The sequence below is a fragment of the Lepidothrix coronata genome, unplaced genomic scaffold, assembly GCF_001604755.1.
Source record: "Lepidothrix coronata isolate B3197 unplaced genomic scaffold, Lepidothrix_coronata-1.0 Scaffold19, whole genome shotgun sequence".
NCBI classification, from domain to species: domain Eukaryota; kingdom Metazoa; phylum Chordata; class Aves; order Passeriformes; family Pipridae; genus Lepidothrix; species Lepidothrix coronata.
The window spans coordinates 7,108,311-7,130,502 of record NW_016690199.1 but is presented as its reverse complement, the minus strand read 5'-3'; the positions used below and the strand labels follow the sequence as shown (position 1 = coordinate 7,130,502).

The 22,192-nt window shown below is 37.1% G+C and overlaps 1 protein-coding gene across 13 annotated transcripts in view; it reads left to right on the top strand.

The window, feature by feature from the left end:
• Positions 1 to 22,192, top strand: part of EML1 (echinoderm microtubule associated protein like 1) — a 125,104-nt gene that overhangs the window by 61,991 nt on the left and 40,921 nt on the right. For 3 of the 13 annotated variants that reach the window (XM_017807573.1, XM_017807582.1, XM_017807581.1), the window contains exons 2-4: positions 8,118 to 8,300; positions 11,204 to 11,266; positions 13,522 to 13,654. In XM_017807573.1, coding sequence (XP_017663062.1) covers positions 8,118 to 8,300; positions 11,204 to 11,266; positions 13,522 to 13,654 — 379 coding nt within the window. Of the gene's footprint in view, positions 1 to 8,117; positions 8,301 to 11,203; positions 11,267 to 13,521; positions 13,655 to 19,307; positions 19,359 to 22,192 lie in introns of those variants that run through there. The other 10 variants (XM_017807580.1, XM_017807579.1, XM_017807578.1 and 7 more) reach the window with 6 other exon arrangements.

The window sequence follows — 22,192 nt, the reverse complement described above, 5'->3', positions numbered from 1 at the left end:
TAAAAAGTTAATGCTTCAAGTAAATTCGAGTATCAGTTTTCATTTTAATATTGAATATGGAAATTAGGAAAGTGATGAAACGTATGCTGACCTAAGTAGTTTTTTAAGTGTTTACATAGTGCTGTCTCTAGTGTAACATAAACACTACATTTGACTGCAGATCAGCTACTGGCTGATGTATCTTCTAGTTTCTTGCTAGTGTGAATCAACTTTTCTCTAGGAAGTACACAACAAACAAGAAAAATAAATTGGTTTGTAATACATTATCAAAGGCTAACATCAGTAACCTTTAGAAGGTGTTTTAAGTCAGTTTTCTTGTCTTTTGAATCTCTCCTGACTGCAGGTAACTCTTTCTGCTTTTATGTATATCGCATGGTTGAAGAATCAAATTAAGAGATCCAGTCTTTTTAAAAGCAGTGAGAAGATATTGAACTAAGCACTATAAAGTTTCTAGGAAAACATTTAGTATGAACTGATATGTTTATTTTCACGTGGATTAAAATACATTTAGGAGAAGCAAATCTTACATCTAAGTTGGTTCTTTTTGTCTAACAGTGCTTAACGAAAGCTGGAGTCTTTTTACCTTCCATCACGTGAGGAATTTGAATTCATTCCTTGCCGGCTCTTGTAGGATGACTTGGACATTGAGGCATAGCTGTGACATGAAGATGAGAGCCACTGTACATTTTCTCCCATGTTCCACAGTCTATTTTCCTTCTCTTATTGTTAAGGGTGTGATACAGGCATATCCTGAGCACATCACTGAGAACATAAGATGGTAAAACACACTCAGCTATTCTACCCTGATACCTTAATTACTCTACTAGGTCCTTTATTTACAAGTTTGTGTTAGCTGTATCTTCAGCTTCTTAACTCAAGGCAGATCCCATGGAGTCACTTTTTTCTAATTACTATACTTGCATTAATATTCTATGGAAGGTCATCTTTAATCCCCTGGTTTCTGTTCACAGTGCTGGCTTTTGGGGTTTATTTTAATGGTATGGGCTGATCCCAGTGTAATGTGAGGAATTATAAGTGGTTAAAACATTTTCTATTGATCTCTGTATCCGACAGAGCCAGCACAGTAATTCTGAACTGTAAAGCATTTACACTGATAGACCTCTAATTTATTGATGTGGCAAAAATTCCTTCCATCTTCCACTTAAGCACTATTGGGGAAGATAATTTTTAACTGGTTGATTTCCAAGTAGAAGCTCATCTGCCATCTGCTTGGGAAAAAGTAGTAAGCTGCTGGCTATAGGTCAACAGCTACAGGCAGGTCAAGGGCACATGCTTATAATTTTGCTGCAGTGATTCCTGACTAATTAGCCACAAGGAACTTTCTGAGAATTTTGTGTTTTCTTCTCTCCCATTTTGTTAATGAATGCAGTGCACCCAGCTGTGAGGCTCTGAGTGATGATTGCTATTATTTATCCTTTTAAATTCTGCTTCTAATTTTAGGAAATTATGTTGCCTGTCTTTAAGTTTCTAGTGGTAAAACTGTAAAAGGACAAGTTATTCCTCAGTGCGTGTTGGGAAATACAGTAATAAGATTTTATAAATACTGGACTATAATAGCAATTTATATTAGAGGAGGGAATATACTGTTCACAAAAATAACCATCTGTAGTCCATATTAGTAGATGAACAAATATTTGTATTATTATTTTTTAATTAGAATGGTTTAGGAGTGGTCTGTTCTCAAAAGATGATGCTTTACATTACTGTTAATATGGTTCCCAGTGCAGTCCAGAGTAGGGCATTAGGTGGATGTGTGGGTTAGAGTTCTCTCCTTCCCATTGCCTCCTACACATATATACCTTGTGAGGACATGGAAAAACTAATCTGTCTGTTCAGATTACTTAATGTGAGATGTACCTGATTGTACCCAACTAGGGCATCTCCTTGCATTGCTAATTGTTCTTAGGAGCATGCGTTAGAATACGGAATGAACTGAAAAGTTGTTCTACCTGTTCAGAAATGGTATGTTTATATAGATTAGATGTAATTTCTCTTTCCTCATAATCAAAACTTTCCAGATAAAAAAGCATACTTTTATCCTGTTATATATCCTTTTATAGCAAAACACAGTTAAGAAGATTAGACATTCAGCTGACAACCAGTTTTGATTTCTAGAACTTCAGGTAAAGCAACAGCATCTACAGTTTTATCTCTAGTTAAAAAAATCTGTCTTTTTTTTCCCCCTAGCCACACAAAATAACAAGATTAAATAGGATAACATTATTTTGGGCTTTAAATCCACTTGCTTCTCACAGTGGAAAGCTCTAATCTGGTCAAAACAGGGTCTAGCAGACTAGTCCAGCATGTACGAAGACTTTAGGATAAGCTGTCGCCCATATGTGTTGTCATTGTCCCCAAAAGGCAAGCCCGGAGGGCTGCTGCTGTGTTTCAGGTAGGGTACAATGTTTTGCATTAGAAAAGTGAACAGAGGAAAGATATTTAGTCTGTGAAATACTGTCGACACTAATCTTTTAAACAAAGGGGCTTGGTGTGGCGTTGTCAAAGGAAACTAAACCTGCTGTTTTATTTTCCCATTGTTCTCTTGTACAGAGAGTCTTCTGGCCTGCAAATGACCACTGACAGTATGCCACAGAAATTGCCACAGGGAGAATACTTGGTACTTTCCAGATCTTGCATTGAAGCCTGGCAACAATGTTGAGCTGCATTCCCCTGTTTCTGTGCCACAGTGAACTGCTTGTGTTCCTCTTGCGAGAAGTTGGATGGCTGTCTTTCTCTTCCCCGTTCTCCTTTTTCTCTCTGTTGCTGTCAACTCAGACACACTGTATCTATCAAATTACTTGTCTGTCTGACTTCTGTGCCCCAGACTCAAAGATGCATGAAATGAACTCAAAAGGGAGGGCAGGATTTTGAAGATGTCGGAGATGCCTGCCACAGAGGGATGTTTTTCTGCACTCCTAGAGTTTCAGGCTAAACGTACAGACTCGAGAGGTGAAGCAGAGAGGTCATTTGAAAGCTGGTGGTAGTGTGACTCCAGGAGAGCTTGAAGGAAATAGTTCAAGTTTCTCAATTACTTGCATGAGATCTCAGGGATGATGTGGGAAGAAGAAGGGGAAGTTGCCAAATGTGTGCTGACTGACATGTGCCACATCTGACAGTTTTGCAGTTACTGGAGTCAGAAAACCATGGGCCTTTATTGGTGGAAAAATGTTTCTGGAAGTGTAGCATCTATAGTGTTCTTAATTGCTTGCTAGTGTACTGGGTCAAATTCGGTGTAGAGATCTCCCTGTCTGAATTCATCTGCAGGATTGTAGGGGTTTTGTTTGCTTATTTTTTATTAAATACTACTTTTAACTTTCTCTCTTTTGGTGGCATGGCTTTCTTAGTAGCTACTGTGTTCTATCATGGAGTTTGCTGCATGCTGGGGGTAGAGAATTCCCTTCTGTCCATGTGCATGTTTAATAAGGCTCTAATAATGGCCCTGAAGTTTCATAGCAATCTCCAAGGAATGTAAATACTTGTACCAACTCATTTCAGAAGTGCAGAACGTGACACACTTACTGATATCTCTGTCACGGAAAGTATTCCTACCAGTTGAGCTCAATTCAGGCTTGCTGGCACAATCTGTATCTTTATGCTAGAAGAAGAGCTTCTCTGTGTGTGGGTGATGCTGCCTTTTCACTGCTATCCTTTGCCATGTTTTCCATCATGTGGGTTATCTTTAGTTTTTGCCAAAGACCACCGCTGGAATTTGCTGTCCTCAGAAGGCTTACATTTTCTTTCCTGATGTCCTGCAGAGTACCTAAATACAGGGACAACTCTGCAAATACTTTGAGATGCTGCTTTTAAAGTGTATTATAAAAGTATCTAGCTACCTCAGTTGCAAACAAGTTTGGAAGGACTTCATGTACAATTTTATCCTGTTAATTGATGCTCCAAAGAGGCCACGTAGATTGAATAAACTCAGATTTTTTTGCCAGTCTTTTGAGAACTGGTACCTAATGTTTCCACTGCAAAGTCAGCTGCCATGGTCTGAGCTGGAGAAGACAGCCTCAAAATTAATGTCTGCATAATTCAAAGGTGGAATATGTTTAATGAAGTAGTTCTTCTGGGGGGGGAGACGGGGGAAATGCCAAGTCTATTTTAATTATTTCCTGCACCATTAAGGTACACTCTAGATTTAGGTTTTTCAGAAGGTAGAAATTATAGAAAATATATGCATTTTAATAGGCTTCCTTCTAACTAATAGTGTAAGTACATAATTTTTCTTCAACCTACATACAGTGAAATATTATTGAAATCATTCTTGTAAACAGCATACATGTCCTGTTGTTGGCTTTGCTTCAGCTGTTTCTTCACATTTGGCTAAGCTCAAGTAATAAATTGCTGAAAAACTGGAGTACACTCTGGAAGCAGATTAATCATCTGACTCAGTATTGTCTTTTAGTTTGCCACGGGAAATCTTTCCAATCTATGAGATCATGGATTAGCTGGTTGGAAAATTTAAAGAGGGGCATGTAGTACATTCCCTTTTTGTACTGCCTTCCCTTTGAAACCTGCAGTATCTCAGCAAAGCAAAACTGAAGGACTCTTCCTTCCAAGTTTTACCACAAATATGTATTACCATCTGAATCGATACCTCCTCATTTTATCTAATTTTGGACGTTGTAGGTGGCATTTATCTCACAAGGTGTAGATTTACTCCCTGCCTGCAGCAGTGGGGCTGGGATCTCTAAGGTCCCTTCCAACCCAAACCATTCTATAATTTACATGTTTGATACTTATGATTTAGACTTGCCTTAAAATCCGTGAAAAGAAATGAATGCTTGTAGAAAGTGACTCACTGCAGATTTCTAAAAACATGTTGCATAAACTTCGCTGTAAAGTCCTTTCTCTTCCCACTGATAAAAAGAGGTAACGATTAATTCTGTTGATGCTGCCCATGTGGGTGATATGATGTCTTTTCTGCCTGTCCGTGGGCAAGGGGTGGTAGTGACTGATAAGTAGATCTAACACTTAAAGACAATTTGTATGGATTTGTAGTCTCCTTCATATGCCTTTCCAAATTGCATTACAAATGTGTGCTAAAATATTCCTTGCAAGCCTCCTTTGCTGTGAGGATGAGTGGTACACTGCAGAGGCAGGTCACAGATTAGGCTAAAGATACTGTTCTTGCTCCTGTGGGCAGAATAGGTGACATCTGATGTGACATTCTTCTTGTTGTTTTGTTAATTTATAGCATTAATTGTTTTTTTTTCTCTTCTGATACCAAACCACTTGGCTTACTTGGCTGTGTTGAAGTTGCAACTTTATTGCTCAACATACTGGGATACAATGATCTCAATGGCAAGAACATTCCATCCCCTACTTGCATAACAAACAGGTTATGCTTATTTTATAATTGAACTTTGCATTCTTCAGAAAACATAGTTTTATTGTATTCTCTGTCTCTTTTCTAGCTTACTTGTATATGCATGCAAAGAGGAGGCAAAGTGAAGTATTATTGGACTGGAAGAAATCTTGTCTTCAGATGCAATCTTCCTGAAAGTTGTTACAAATTTTATTCTTTTCTGCATCCTTGGAAGGGAGCTGCATCCAGTGGAATAACCACCATAAAAAACAAACAAGCTGTAGGTTACAGAAAAAGATGAGGGCTATGTTACAAAGAACCTGGAAGAATGATGATAGTGGAAGGCACAGACATGCTGTGACCAGAGGAGGGGTTTGCTGGTGCCTGTTGGTCAGTGAGGGTGTGAGGGGAAGAGTCACAGTGGCAGCTGGGAGAAGGGGGAAGAAGGGAGAGAGCTGGACATCTTAGCAGTTGTTAGTGGGAGTGATTTCTTACAGGACTGTAAATAAACCAGTGTCACGGATTTAACACTCGAAGATTTATGTCTGGACAAAATTACTGTTTCTACACACTTAAAAATTACTGGAATTGATACTTTAGTGAGGATGTTTTCTTTTGTAACAAGGGCTAGAATCGTTTTAACACCAACTGATTTTCCCCTGGGTTTCCTTCTCTGCCCTGATTTTGGGATTTGGCTCTTTCTTGTTGACTGAATTCAGAGGAAAACTATGCCTGATCGTATTGAATTTGGCAGAATGGCTGGAGTTTGATTTTGGCTTGTATTGGTTAAATCAAGCTTTTGATTTGGTTGCCTATTGTCCAGTATGCTAATCCGTGTTATTTCCAGCTGAGTTAAAGTGTAAAGTCATTAGAGCAGTGTGGGGCTTTTGTTTGTATGAGGAAAGGTTAAGTTCTGCAGGCAGCTCATACTGCTGCCAGCACTGCTGCTAATCTGAGTTTGGGGACTAATCACCTGTAACAGCTGCAGGACAGAGTCCTGTGCTGAGCAGAAATCTGATTAGGCCAAAGTTTGGAAAGCTTTGTCATGGAGAAAGTTTTTCAACTTTTTTCAGGAACTTGAGTTCTGATTTAGTTCATTCAGAACCGGATACTTACCTTGCCATTATGTTCAGCCTAATAATATCCTAGTGCTGACATTTTAAGTAAGTCCTGAAAATCCTATAACATAATTAACAATCAAAATTTAAACTATGTTAGCCTGTGGCTATTTATGGACTGTCAGTATCATTGTATTGTTTCTGAGTTGTTTCTAATTCGGTTTTTGGAAACCACAAATAGCTGTTGGGGGTCTGAAGGGTAAGGAAGCCAAAACTCAGCTGATTAGCAGATGTCAAAAACAATCTGTATGGGGGTGGAGATGAGTAGATTGTTAAAAAAAAATTTAATGCAATTTTTCCCTAGAGCCTTATGTTTTAAAGTATCTATGCATTAACATTTTTGGACATGCTTTTAAATGTACTCAGAAACTGTTATTTTCCTTTTTGAAACACTTACTTTGTTTTAAAATTCATCAGGACTTATTATGCACAAACCATTTAACTTTTGTTTTATGCCCTTTTACAAATTAAGTGGAAAACTCTGGTTTGCAATGGAGGAGAAATAAGGACACAAGAATTGAAAACAAATACCAGCTTCTTCACAAAGAGAGCTCAGCTTTAACAGAAGAAATCCATGCTGCAGACTTGCATTAGAAATGAGTGAGAGGTCAATTATGATTGCAGATAGTAGCATAAATATCCATTTTTTTCTAGAGTACAATTGTCAGTTGAAAGCTGTAATCCATGACAAACATTACTGAAGATGATCCAGGAAGTTAGTACCCAATTTGTTTTTAGGTTTCAAAGCCACCTAGTTAAATAAAATTTTGCAGTGCTCTTTAAAAACTGCACTTCTTTTTTCTCTAATTGGTACTGACTTAGACATCTTTGGTGTTCCTTTTGTCTTCCTTTCTTCTTCTTTTTCCTAACTTAATATTGTAAGAAATTACAGTGTTTCTATGCGATAGGAGCTGCAGTGGAACAAAAGTGCTCATTTAGGAAAAATATTCTTATTACTAGTTTTGAGTGGAAAGAACATGTAGTCCTCATCAGGGAGTTGCAGGCTTAAAGCTTCTGTGGGTTATTTCCAAATAATGGGTGCATTCATTGTATGCAAAGTAATTACCCTTTTAAGAATTTGCAGGCTTAGAGTACAATTACTGAGTAATTCTGAATTTATTTAGGTCTTTATTTCAGTCAGAGGGAATGTTCTCAAAGCTGGTGGTATAAACTAAAAGTTAGCAGATGGGGTTAGTATCTATTCTCCAGTCTGTGGATGATAACTTGAAAAAGTGTAAGCCTGTCTGTTGCTTACGTATGTATAATGTATCTCTGTCACATATATGAGAAGGAAAACTCTGGAAGGGTATGTAGCATATCAGAAAATGTAGCTCTCTACCTGACAGTGTCAGAATGTTGTGTTGAGCAGAACAGTGAAGGGCAATGATTGATCACTGCAGTTCAGACATGTAGATAATTGGTAGTGGGGCCCAATTAACAAGTGACCCTGAAGCCAACCTCATCACCACATCTTACTTAAGTGCTCGTCTTTTTTATTTGGTTATTTATTTTTATTTCCATCTCTTCCTTTTGGTCACTTAAAAACTTTCTTCCTCAAGAGGTCATCAGGTCTGAGAAAAGCCTTCCTTTTACCTGCAGCCAGTTATGTAAGGTATTCCTTGATGGCTGTACATTATTGACAATGCATTTTTTATTACTGTTTTGCTCAGATGACAGTGCCTCTGCTGCAAGCAGTATGGAGGTAACAGATCGCATTGCCTCTCTGGAGCAGCGTGTCCAGATGCAGGAAGATGACATCCAGCTGCTCAAATCTGCCCTTGCTGATGTGGTCCGACGCTTGAATATTACAGAGGAACAGCAGGCCATGCAGAACAAGAAAGGACCTACCAAAGGTTTGCATTTCAAATAAATGTAAAATAGGTAGTGCAATTCAATGAGTGTTTTGTGTGTATTAAAATAGGTTGTTCTTTACATCTTGAAATACTCAAAATCAGCAAACCAAACTCTAAATGAAATACATTTGGACTTTACCCTGTTAAAGAGAACACATAAAAATCCAAATGTTTAAATCTATGGTCTTCTACAGTTTACATGAACCAACAAAGTATTTACATGTTCTTAGTGCTTAATCCACAATCTAAATTTAACCATTGCTGCCACTTCTTTACTTCTGATCAAGATTAGTTTATAAACTCTTTAGGGAGTACATTGTTTTCTGTGAATGAAACTCCTAATAGGTTGCGGGGTTTTTTAATCTGAAAAATGAATTAAACTTAAGTAAAATAGGATTAAAATTAAATTGAAAGTGTCTTAGGTGTCTTTGGATGGTGCAGACATAAGACAGCTCTAAGCCAGCACAGAGGTGACATGACTGAGGAGACGGTGCAACACCAAGTGCTCAGCTATGGAGGAAAGGTAGAGCTGTGGTTGTTGCCTGACCATGTTCCAGAGCAGCAGATCTAGAGCCAGCAAGGTGCCAGGTGTGACAGAATGTTGTGTTGTGTCACATGTGCCACAGTGTGCTCTCTCATGGTTCCTGCTCTGCAGGAACAGGTTTGTCTGTGCACAGATCAGAAAAGGTAGACTTGAACATCCAGCGCTTCGCAGTTATAAAGGTTGGCTAAAACCCAAGCAGTGTGATTTACTGTAGTCTGTGAGGCCACAGAGGCCTGGGACACTGCCTATGTTCAGCTTAGCAGAAATGCACAAAGTATTTTTGAGAGGTCTTAGGAGTAAGAATAGTAGAAAGTAAGTATGACTGACCTCACAGGCTCTCTGTTGTCTAAGTTAAGAAATTGTTTCTTTTGGGGTACTGGTATATAAGACAAAACCTTAATTTGCATCAGAAGTATGTTATGCAATTATGGATTAGTACTTTTTACTTTTCTCAGCTGGAAGTTAGGACTTCCTTTCATCTCAATTATGTATTTGTGACTTTGCAACAGTCAACTTTCAAATTCAGTTTTGGCGTTGGTTTAACAGACTAGGTAGGGAACCACTTAATTAATTTGCTGAACTGAGATGTCATGTTTGTCACAAAGTTTTGTATCAGGAGATGAGGAAAGGTGAAAGGGACATAATTACAGAGCCAAATTATTAGTTGGTTGTATATCATGCTAGTTGTCAGACAGAACATGCAGTAAATATCTATTATCTTGTTCTTGTGTACTCTTCCCTTTCTGTTGTCATCTCCTCATTTTGTCTTTTATTGAAAAAAAATTAAATATCAGATAAGTTAAATGTTGTTAAAGATAGCCTCCACTGTGATAAAATGTTCCATCAAATCTGGTTGTACAAGAGATTAAGAGGGTTCGTGTTGCCTGTAAAATAGATATTATCTGATGTGTGGAGGAAACAAAGTCTAGTAATTATTACCGAGTTGTAACCAAATCTGTTCTTCTTGCCCGCTGGCTTTACTTAGCAAAATACAGACCAGATTTTCATGGATTCTGTGAGCAGAGATAAACTCTAAATCAGGAGAGGCTTTCTTGGTCCTGGCAGATCGTTAGAGCCATAGTTCAACATACACTGAAGAAAAGCTGCTGTAAGCCTTTCCCTCTGCCTTCTATGGCTGGTTTTGTGGGTCTTTTGGTTGTTTGTGGTTTGTTTTTTTTTAAAATGTATATATGACACGACTGCTTCTTACCATGTGTGTGTAATTACAGTGTAAGAAGTTTTGCTGTAATGATGCAAATGGAGGACTACAAATGTTAATTGCTCTTCCCTTGCAAATTACCAAAATGAGTCCTGGTACTTGCCAACTAAACCCACCTAATTTCTGGAAATAATTACTATTGTGACAGTTTATGTAAAGAACTTTAATTTTTCTGTACATCAGTTGTGTCAGTGTAGTCTACCTTATTAAACATGAATTATAAACATGAAAGAGAATCTGAAGTATTCTGATCACTTGTTTCTTCCAGCTGTTTTGTCAAATATGATACATTTTACATGATGGCCTGTCTTTCCTACAGTAGGCACAACTACTGTGTAACAAATTATATGCAATTACTTAGCATAAGTATTTTAGCTAGGAATAGTGTTACAGAGACTCTTGATGGAGACTGTAAGGAGAGGGGCTTGCTTAGACAAGGGAGGAGCTGGAGTGGTGGCTTCTCGTGCTTTACCGCTTGGGCTGCATGGACTGGATCTGTTTACTTTGCCTTTATCATTTAATGACTGATTCCACATACGGTATTTTAAAAAGTGGAATAAGGTCTCAGAATGTCACAGAATTCTTGTCCATGCAAACTGGGGTTGGAAGCATACTGTCTGCTGCTGTTTTCATTTGGTCCACAGGTGAAGTATATCAGGATTAAAAGTGTGTGTGTGTTTGGGGATCTCAGTGCCTTTGGAAAAACAGGTTTCCCAGTACTGTTTAAAGTCTGGAACAAGAAGCTTCATGGGCAAATTACTTTGTTTTTCTTAGTACTTCAGATTTAAACTTGATTTAAAGATTTCAACTTTCAGACTTTCGAATCTATAATGGAAAAATGTTGAGCTTGTTGCCAGTCTTTGTGTGTATTCTTGTTCTAGACTTGAGCTAAGCAGCTTAAAAGCAGTGTACATCATGGAAAGGGAGTGGCTTATTTGTCCATTTGTGGAGCTCCTTCACTAATGTGTTTTGGGTTTTTGTTTAGGGGTTTTTTTATTATTTTTTCCCCCTTCCTTATTTAATTCAACTACTTGGTGGAGTTCAGTATGGCTTCCTGCCTTTGTTTTACCTGTGTTTGTTGTTCTTTCCTTTTGCAATTTTTGGTTTGTTTGTAAACTTAACAGCCCTATTAATCCGTAGATCAGAGTATGATTAAAAAAGCTGCTGCTGAGGCTGATAAACTTGTCAGTCCTGCTACCACAGGTAAGATCCTGAAGCACCAGATCTTAAAAATAATCACTACTGACAAAGCAATCATAACAATGTGTTTGAGTTACTGACTTCTAACAGCAGTGGCATGTTTGGGGTTGTGTGACTTTGATGCCAGTTACCACTGGTGTGAACTAGGTGTTGTAAATAAAACTAAATAGCTCCAGAGAAAACAGAGGATTAATTGAATAATGCATAGTTTTTCTGTGTGCTATGTAAGAGTTTCGTGGTGTTGTTTTCTACACTAGATGACCTCTAGTTCCAGGAGTGTGGATTGTGGGTTGGTGCTGGATTTGAAGCAAACTCTCTGTTAAAGGTTGCAGGGTTTATTCCTGGCTGCTGCTAGTTTTGATTTCATAAGGTTAGGAGAGTAAGCACACTCCAACTGGTTCACTCCAACTACTTTTTAATAGACTTTTTTTTTAATATAACTATAAAGAAGGGAAATATTTTAATCATTTATTTATGTAACTTTAATTGCTGTTCTAATTTGTCATCTCAAAGCCTCATTAAAGTTTTGTGAGCTACAGAAAGTTTGCCAGGAAACAAGTCCACAACTGCTCAACTATAGCTACCTGTGATTCTGTAGTGTGCAGCAGATTCAGTTTTATACATACAGATTAATTACAGCAGTGCAGCAATTAGTCAGGAGACAAGCAGCAGACCATCCAGCACAAAACTGTAAAAAGAATTTAACTTGGAAAAATGAATACTGTAGAAGTAAATGGAATTATGATATCTGAATCCCTTAATAAAAAAAATAGAGGCATGAGAAACCAAGTAAATTCTAGACAGAATTAATCTGTTAAAATAGATCATGAAAGCCAGGGCTGGAATGCATCCTCAGTGAGCATGGAGGAACTTTTATTCTTTTTTATATGTCTGTTGACCTGTTTTCCTATCATCATTCACTCTTCTAAGCCAAATGAGCCTCATTCCTTTGGTATTTCCATATAGGTTGTTTTCTGAATTTCTCTCCTCTGAACAAATAAATAATGAATACATAACAAGTGTGTATTCTAACAAAGTTTTAAGAGACAATTTGTCTTGAAAGTTGCATTTCTTAGTAGACCATATTTACTGACCTAATCTTTTCAAGGCACAGGCTTTCAGATCTATCTTATTTTGTTCAATATATGAAAACTTCAGATGAACAAGTCAATAAATATTTGCTGTCAGTGCTACAATAAGATGTTACAATATAACTTAGGACTGTATACAATTGGTACTGTTTCAGTTTAGCTTTATAGATCTCTTATCCTTGGCACTCTTTTTTCGAAGAACATTTTATAGGTATTCTCTGTGCCATCCTCTCCAGGTTCAGTGAAATTTTATCTTATGTTCCTAAAGTGACTTCTGACATCTTTACAAAGCAGGCTTGTAATACAAAGTCCTGTCAAATTTCAAGTGATTCAAGCTTTTTTTCCCTGTTGTAGAGAGAGCATTAGTCATGTTTGTGTCTGTGTTTCGAGGCTATGACCCACGGTAGTTTTCATGTTTGTACTCACTGCTTGCAGTTTTAAACACTGTTTTGTAACTAACTTTTACTTGAATGGGACTTTTCTGTTATTCTAATATTAATTACAGCTATGACATGTATATCCTTCTTTGAGCCAACATTTGATCAGAAGAACGTAGGTAGATAATGCTGGCTTATTAACTCCACTGTTCTGCTGATTTCAATTGCTTTTTCTGAATAAAGGGTACGATTCCTTTTTGTCAAACATAAGCCCACATTCTTTGAAAGAACACCTTTTTTGGGGAATAGGAATTTCTTAATAGATAATTTGCTTGTCGAAAACCTTTAGGAGTACTGAGGAGTGAAGAGCAGGAGTTACTGGGATGACAACTTGCCTTCATTTCTAGCACTTTTCTGGACACTATCCAGACTTATGCTGTTTGGAGAGAGCAGGATTGGTTTTGATGGCAACAACTGCTTTTGTGCTTACCAGTAAGCTCCTTGATCAAGGACAGAATTTTACAGATGAGAGAGGTTATAGAATTGTGTGCTTAAGACATATGCTATGATTGACTTGATAAGACTGTGATTATTATTATTATTATTAAATATTTAATAATAATAAATTCCTAATTGTTAAAACCCTCATCTGTGCTGAATTTGGCAATAGTGAAACAAAAATGGCACACTACATAGATAATTTAAAATACTCTAATGTAGTTTGCTGAGGGGAAAAAAAACCCAGAGAAGCAAATGAAAACAATGATTTTGTCTTCTGCTTGTTTAACAGCAAGACCACTGGTACAAACCCTGCCTTTAAGGACTACAGTTAATAATGGAACTGTGTTACCAAAGAAACCAAGTGGCTCTTTACCTTCTCCATCAGGAACCAGAAAGGAGACTGTACCACCAGCAGCAAAAAGGTAGGCATCTATGAGAAACCTTCTAACCATAGAATTGAAAACATGGTATAGCTCCTCTTTTAACCTTCTAGATATGTAGTTTTTCTTACTTGCAAAGCAGCAGTCTAAATATTTGGTTCAGAAAGAAAAGTAGATGGATTTCATTCTAAGAGGGTTTGCATTTATTCATCCTAATTACAGTTAAGGTTTTTACCATGAGTATTGAAAGAATGCACAAAGCTTGGTCTTACTGGTTTGTGTTGTTTTCTTGCTAGTAGAGTCTAGCATAAAGAGAATAAAGAATTTCTACTGTGCTGTTGCCCAACATGATGTGAAAAGTAGTGCAAGAATTCTTTTAGTAGCTAGTAGAAAAGACATAATCTGCAGAGAAACTGGGCTATCATTACAAATTAGTGTGTTACCTTTTGGTGGTTTTCTCTCACTAAGAAAATTATCATAGAAACTGCATGTGCAGTGTTAGAAGCATCTTGGGGAGGAGGAAAATTCTATGCCTAGCACATATTTATGCAAATGAAAACATCCATCTTTAGATATCTTGCCATTAGCATGTATTTAAGTCCTTTTAAAAATTACTACCCTGTCTCAATTTGCTTTGTGTGTAGTTGTTTTTAAGTAGGCTAAATGTTTTATACATCTAGGTTATAAGGAACAGAATGGACTGGGTGAAGCAAGTTCAAGTTGTATGTGGCAGTTATTGTGGTGCTAATCTGCTGCAGGGTTTGTCTGTAAAGGATAATAGTGTGGGGGTTTGAGGTTTTTTTGGTGCATTTCTTTTGTGTGTCATCATCATCTTTTTGTAGTGATGATGCTGTCAGCTCTGAGGAGGGCAGGTTGTAGAGATGAGAGCATTAACCTCCTAAGATCTGAGGGCTCTCTTGTAAAGAGAATTTTTCCTTAAAGGGAAGATGGTGACTAAGGATATGTGACTCTTAATTACTGTGTTGAAGGGGATTGATGTTCAGGAAACTCCAGGTTTTGTTATTGTAGAGAAGAGAGGAGCTATCCTGTGCACAATTAAAATTGGAAAATACCGTATTGGTTTGTGCCACAGAAATGAACTCCTGTGAGCTCTTATGAGCTGGAGCTCACTGCAGCTGTAGGTTTTGGCAGGCTGGCCTGAACAGGCCCTTAAGATAAGAGCAGGAAAGCAAATACTGTCTAAACTGTTCCGTTATCAGAATTATATTATCAGAAATTTGAAAATGGGTAAAAGAACTTGCCTTTTAGAAAAAGAAAATTTATTTGTATTTAAAAAGGAGTACTATTTTGTATATACTGAATTTTAAAACACATTTTTTTTCTATACAAAGTATTTTTTTCTTAATAATTCTTGTAATGTCATTCTCCCTAATTAAGTTTCAAGAGTAATTCTAAAACCTGTGGGAGCACAAGCATTGGCAGACTTCACCTGCTTACAGAGGATGTGATTCCTGAGTCTCTATGCTCTGTCTGTAAGGTTCAGCACAGGACTTTCTGCCCCAGAATAAGGTGGATGAAGTGCAGATCAGGATCATACTTGTGCTTTCTCTATTCTGGGAATAGAGAAATCCTTTACGTAATTCAAGTCGTCCATCTAGTATTGCCTGCAGCCTGTAGGCATTATCCTAGCTTAGGATCTCTGTGGATAAGTGACACCATGCAGCCTTTCCACCTAACCCATGTGCAGTCTGGATACCCAGAGTGTGAGTGGGAAAGTCTTTATAGAACATCATTAGGGAGTATTTTTAGGCAGTCTTGGTTCCTGTATGAGAAATTCTTCCACGGGGTAAATATTTAATGTCCTTTTATTATGCTTTTTCCCTTCTCTTTGCTGAAGAAGCTAGGCTGAAGTTGCTTTAAATATGCAGCATGAAAATATATATTCAGTTTTGGAAAAGTAAAAATACACTTGGGCAGTTTTGCTGAACTAGGTGGACACTTATTAAGAGTTTTTAGGAGAGCAGGGTTACTTCACGTCCTGAAAAAAAACAGTCATAAATTCAGGTGTTGTGGAATTACTGTTCCCTTCAAATGCTCTAAAGTTCTGTGTTGATTGTCTTTAATATGCAAACGTTGTTCTTTAATGATACTTTTATTAAATTATATTAAAGCATATTTGTGGGCCTTACCTATAAATATATTTCAAGAGGAAGAGAGTGGAATGGTAAGGAACTACTGCACAAAACTTCATTTTGATAAATTATTCTCTAATCATTTGATAATAAACCTTAAAGTAACTGATGAGATATCATGGTTTTACAGTATATGGTGTTCAGCATATTCAGTATTCAAAGTTGATACAGTAAGTGTTCCAAATAGCTTTCTTGTAAACAGTCAAGTAGACTAATTCATTATGCATCCATTAGGATGAATTAATTCACATATTTATACTGGACCCTTCTTCCATCAGGAACTGTATCTGTTTATGCATAAAACAGTAATGGAAATACATCAGCAATATCAAATAGTGTCCTTTTTCAAGGGGTAGGATTTGTTTATTTGTGTTAGAAGCTTCTTTCAGTGTTGCACAGTTTATAGATTGTGTGAAACTTTGAATGATTTTTTTCAATTCTGAAGTCTGCTAAGCAGTGTTCTCTTCCTGTAAACTGATCTCAGAACTACAGCTAATTTGCAGTGTAGGTATTCTTTAGTCCAAAATATGGTCATGTGGCACAGCAGCTCTAAATAGTATTAAGTGTTTATAGATGTTTTAGAACCTAATTTCTGATTGGATGCTTTTAGTAGTTTTCCTGTACTACATAGGTGCTGAATTGAAAATTTTGAAATTTTTCAAAATATGAAAAAAGAAAAAATTCAAAAAGTAGAAGAAAAGCTAAAAACAACAGTAAGAAAGGAAATTTTTTTTTTTTTTTGCTGAGACATCTTCTAAACTTTTGGTCTGCTTCTGGGATTGACAAATATCTGCTTGGATTACTGTAGTAGAAAATATAATTTTCCATTTTTTTTCTTTCCCGTGACCTTATTTTCAAAAGAAAATCCAGGTGAATGGGATGCTTCACACATGTTTTACTGAACTGCCACATGAAAAGTGGGCTTACAATCAAATAATTTGATTCCTCTGTTCTCTGATGCTTTCACAATTCAGGTTGAGTGTATGATGTCCAATTGAAATGACATCAGTCTGTGTCTTGAAACAGTATGTTGTGCCTTGTATATGTAAATAAATGCAAATAGTCTGCGTGGGTACTAAGTGTGCATCCATACATTCCAGTGCTTAGAAATGGATGAATTTACTGGTATGTCTGCAGACACAATCTCATTTCATACAATAGCTGTATTAAATGTGTTGGTTAACTCATTTGAACCCACCGGTTGGTATACGGCTTATCTGCCTTGCTGGATTACCAAGGAGATGTGGTTCAGAGTTCACTCCATTTTCTGATTTCCCATTTAATATTTGAAATGGAAATGACTTCTTCTGGCAGGAATGTAAAACTGGAGGTAATAAAAAAGGCTCCAGGCTGAAAGGGTGGAACTAGCAGGCTTTTATTTGAGTTCAGCCACATATTCTCTCAATGACCTTATGCAAATCATTTAACCTCTATGCATATTGCTTTTCCATATGTAAAACGTGTATCTCTGGATATCAGTAGGTTGTTAGAGGGTCTAATGTGATAATTAGATCCAGATCTTGCAAAGTGTTGAGTAACCTCAACTGACTCTGCCTTCAATTAGAACTGAGGGCACCAAACCCCCTTCAGCATTCAGATCTCATATAGTCAATACCCAATTATCCAAGTTAAGGAAGGAATGAAATAACCTGAATAGAGCAAAAGCACAAATCCAGATCATAGCTCAATTGGATTATAAAAATATATGGTGGTAATACAGTGCAAGATAGAAAGCCTGGTGGTCTTGGAACCAAAAATTCTGGTTGAGCACCAAAGGTACCGCTGCTTTCAGGTAGGGGCCATGTGAACACCGCTGGACAGCTGCGGGTGCAAGCCAGCTAACAAAGAGCTGAAGTGATTTTAAGATGGGCTGAACAATCACCTGACACAGAGACACAATCAAGAATTGTCTGGCCTTTGTAAGGTGTTTCCACATTATCTTCAAAAAAACTTTGATCAGAAGATTTGATTTTAATTTTAATATATTTACTAATTTTATGATGTAGACGTATATAGACTGTTCTGAGTACCAGCTTTCTGAATGCTGCCATAGTTTTATTCTGAACTTTGAGCTTAGAAAAATTATTTGAAATTTTCATTCTGAATAAGATAAGTTTAAAATATCATGAGCAGAACTTTCCCTTCGCTCTACACTCTTCCTTTTGCATGTAATGTGGCTTGAAGTTTGCTGCTTAAGACTAAAGTTGTCTTTGGAATTTGGCCAGCGCATAGTAGTAATGTTTTGTGTTCCCTATTAAAATCTAGGTTTTTGTGACTCATCTAGGATAGCTTTGTTTCCAAGAGTTGAAGGGGAAAAAGGAAAAAAAAAAATAAAGGAGGAGAATGCAGACAGTACCTTTCCCAGTAGGGATGCTGCTGCAGGCTGCAAGCTAGCACATACTTTGCCTTTCAAAAGAAGACAATCAGTCATTCTTTCTCCCCCAGCAGATTGCGAAGTATTACAATGGTGTAAAACTCTGACAATGGAGATCAAAAGGAAGAAGCAGGAACAAAGAAAACATAAAGAGCTTTGTTTGTAGGGAGAATAAAATACTTTTATACGATAAATTCCTGTTCTTCTAAACTCTAAACACATGGCCCCTAGGAAATTGTTCAGTCGCCTGGAATTAATGTTTGCTTTCTGTTCTGGGGGCAGCGATGGTTTGTAACTGGCACACACACAAACTCTTTATCAAACCTGCAATTAAGTGTTCTATTTAACACTTGACTCTCAAAGAAAATGTTTTAAAATAATCAGAATATAAATTAAAAAAGAAATTCCTCTCCATTGAACTTCGGGTGGCAAAACTATTATGCCACTTTGCAGTATCTCTAACAATTAAACTTATTAGAGCATTTTGCTCAAAGGCATAATGAAATTAAAGTCATATGTAATTTCTGAATTTATTCTAATTGATTTAAATAAGGGTCAGAATGAGTGCTAGACAAGTTTCAAAATATTAATATCATCAGTTAGTGTCTTAAGAGCATTATGTGTTGTTTTTTAATTTCTTTTATTAAAAAACTTTTATATTTTCCCAAATAATTTTGGTAATTAAGTATATACTTTTTAATTTTGACCAGATTTGTTCATCACAATTCAGTAATGCAACCACTTGAAACACTCATGCTATGCAGTGTATATACACACATATATGAGGATTTATTTTCTTGTCTTTATTGTTGCTTTTTTAATGGTCTTTGTCTTCTAGCTGGATCATCTGTCTTGTTTCTTCTGATAGCCTCTTTGATTTTTATTTTATTTTGATTTTGAGTCGCTTTACAAATGGTCAGTCTATTGGGGCACTGCTGAGATTTTTGTCATTCAAAGATACATTGTTGTTCTGAAATGTATGGTTTGAAATGATCAAACATCTGAGTCAATAAGCACTGTGTTGTTTACTCTTGCACGTGACTTCATATCTTGAAAGCATGCAATTATGTCTTTTAATGTAAGTCTTGTAAATGTCTTGTTTCCACATTTTATTGTTGCATTCACTTTTTATTCTGCTTTGTTTACGCACCTCTCAACCTGGATTAAGCAGGTCTGTGAATCTTCTCAATGCATGCAAACTGAAAAAACCTGCTCTAAGGTGAGGGATCCTTAATAGCTTTGTAGTGTTGAAATTCAGTTGTTTTTCCTTTCCCTTTCTTTTCAACACATAGAAAGTGGCTGTTTTAGTACAAGCATTAACATGGTAGAACTGTAATTATTATTGCCATTTTTAACATTTTCACAAGTACGTGTTTAAAACTTTCTCATCATTGATAAATGCATTGCAAAATTTAGATAGTAATAATTTCAATGATAGTATCTGCATTATCTCATACTAACATAATTTTTATTATAGGGGTGTTAGACCACATTGCTGTCTTAAACAAATTAAAAATCATGTTACTGAATGTTAACTTTTTAAATAATTGAAAATGCTCTCCTTTCATATCACTGATGTGGAATTCAAATTCTGGAATCCAGTTATACTCTTACAAACCTGTAAGTTAAATGAATACTTTCTGTAATTTTAAATTCCTCCTCAGGTGACAGTGTATCTACTGTAGCCATGGATATAATCACTGGTGTTTAACACTATAGCTGCCAAACGTGTATATGCCAAAATTGAGTTAAAATAATGGAATTATAATCCTCTTTTCCAACCACCTGCTAATACTTGTCACTTGGCTTCTGTTGTTGTTGAAAGTTTAAAATAAAATTTGTCAGAAGATAGCATTACTAATCAGTTTAAGCAGTAACGGACATAAGCCAGAAGGGTTTAAAAGAATTCTGTCCTTGTGTAAAAGTAGTTTTTATACTGATATGAGACTTCATTATTCAGAAAGAAGATGGAATTACAGTTTTACCTTTTAGTCGCACCCTTTCATTTTTTTATCCACTAGTTCATCTTTTGAATGTTGATAGCTATAAAAATAAAACCCAGGCAACATTAAAATTATTTTCAAATTGCTTTTGTAACTTACATTTTTTTCTAAGATTAGTATAATTTGATAATTTCCTTAATTTAATTTCAGTGTAGGCTGATGTTGACGCCTCTTTTGCTTAACCAGAAAAATATGCATCAACATCAGCCTATGCTGAAATTTCCTTAACCAGGAAAAGATGCCAAAATAAAGGTTTGATCCTCCAAAATCACAGAGAGAGGATGTTTTTGAAATTACTGTATATAATAGTGGAAGGACTCATGCTAATAAAGCTATTTTATGTGGAGTAAACATTTTCAATATCAAGGCTTTATTTTTTTTTAACTGGAGTAGTATTAAATTGGATAATGTTATGAGATGCAAGGAGAACAGTTAAATGTTAACACTATATTCTTTAATTTACTAGCGAAGGTTTTGTCTTGCATTTGGCATTGAGATGACTTGGATAATGTTAGGCTAGTGTAGGAGACACATTTCTGAAATGAAGACAGAATTACATTCTTGTTGCTGTCTTTCCCCTTGCCCTATAAATGTGTTTTGTTCTGTGCCTGTCTGTAATTTTGCATTCTGCTTGCTCTCTTACATTGCTTTCTCTGCAGAAACAGTTTTTTTTAATTTCAGCTTAATCATTTGAAGCTTGTTTTTATTACAAGAATGCAGCGCTGAACATCTGTCCTACCATCGCATGTTCCGGAAGGTTTTTTTTGTCAAGCTACCTGAGATGCATCTTAACATGCATCCTCTCTGCAGATCTGCCCCTGGATGGGGGCTACCTTCTTTTCAGAAGGATGATTGCTTTGCAGAAAGACTCTGGTTTGGGTGTTCCTGTTGTTTCTGTAGCTGAGCCTCAGCTAAGGAGTTGAAACATTCCCCTCCTTGCTGGTAAAAATACATGGGGGAGCAGGAATAAATATATTTAAAAAAACCCCAAACAATAAAGTGCATCAACGGTAGTGTACAGTTGGTAAGCTGAGCATTTTTTGACCAGACAGAAAAGCCTGTCTTGTTTCCCGTAGTTATGAAGAGCCAACTTACACCACACATAAAGTGGGACAGAGCCAGAGGAGCTGACTGAGATAACAGGGTAGGGATAGTTGTTAGAAGCTGATGGGGGGAGGTTTGGAGTAGTCCTCAAGGATGCTTGAGATGAGCATTCTGGTAAGCAGAGCATCCCTGGGGGTGTACAGAGGTCAAGGGGCTGGGGATGATAAAAGGTGTGACAGGATGAGACTGGGCCTTGGAGGAGCAAGAACAGAAAGAACTGAAGTTTTCAAAGTGCTTGGGGTTTGAGTAGAGAGATGTGAGCTTGAAAGCAATCATTGGTCTCCGTGGCTTGTGGGGTGAGAGAACTGCTGAAGGTGGTTATTTATTATGGGGATGTTATGGGTAAAGGGGACATTTTCATTCCGCTTTTTGAAGGGAGAAAACAGCACAGGGCTGGAGTGAAGGGAAACGAGGCCCTGACGCTGAGTCCTGTGGTTCAGCTGGTGGAGGTGATTCCTGCCTCAGCCGGGGCACCGCTGCCTGAGCCTCTCTGCTGCCAAGGGAGTGAAGCAGAGTGAAGAGTCACCCACACTGGGGCATCAACTGCTCCCTCTCCTGCTAGGAAGCACTGCTTTAGGGGGAAGTGCTTTGGACTAAGGAATAACCACAATAATTTGTCTCTTATTAGGTGTAAGCTCTGAGTGAGCATCTCTTAATTTACCAAGTTACACTGCTTGTGTTTTGGCCCACTTTTTCCATCAGAGAGAGCTGGATGTCTAAAGGGTGCTGCAAAATCTCACAAGAGCTCCCTGATAGCTATCTTGGCAGGAAGGATGGTTGAAGAGTGAGAGGGTAAGGCAAGCTTTAAGCCTTTGAGAAATTCCCCTGTCAGGAGATGTGGGGAATCTAATCTATTCATACATGTAAGTAGGAAGCATACATTTTTAAGAAGCTAACAAAAAGATGCAGGCTAGCTCACCATTAATTGCAGTTTTGAGTATGTTAA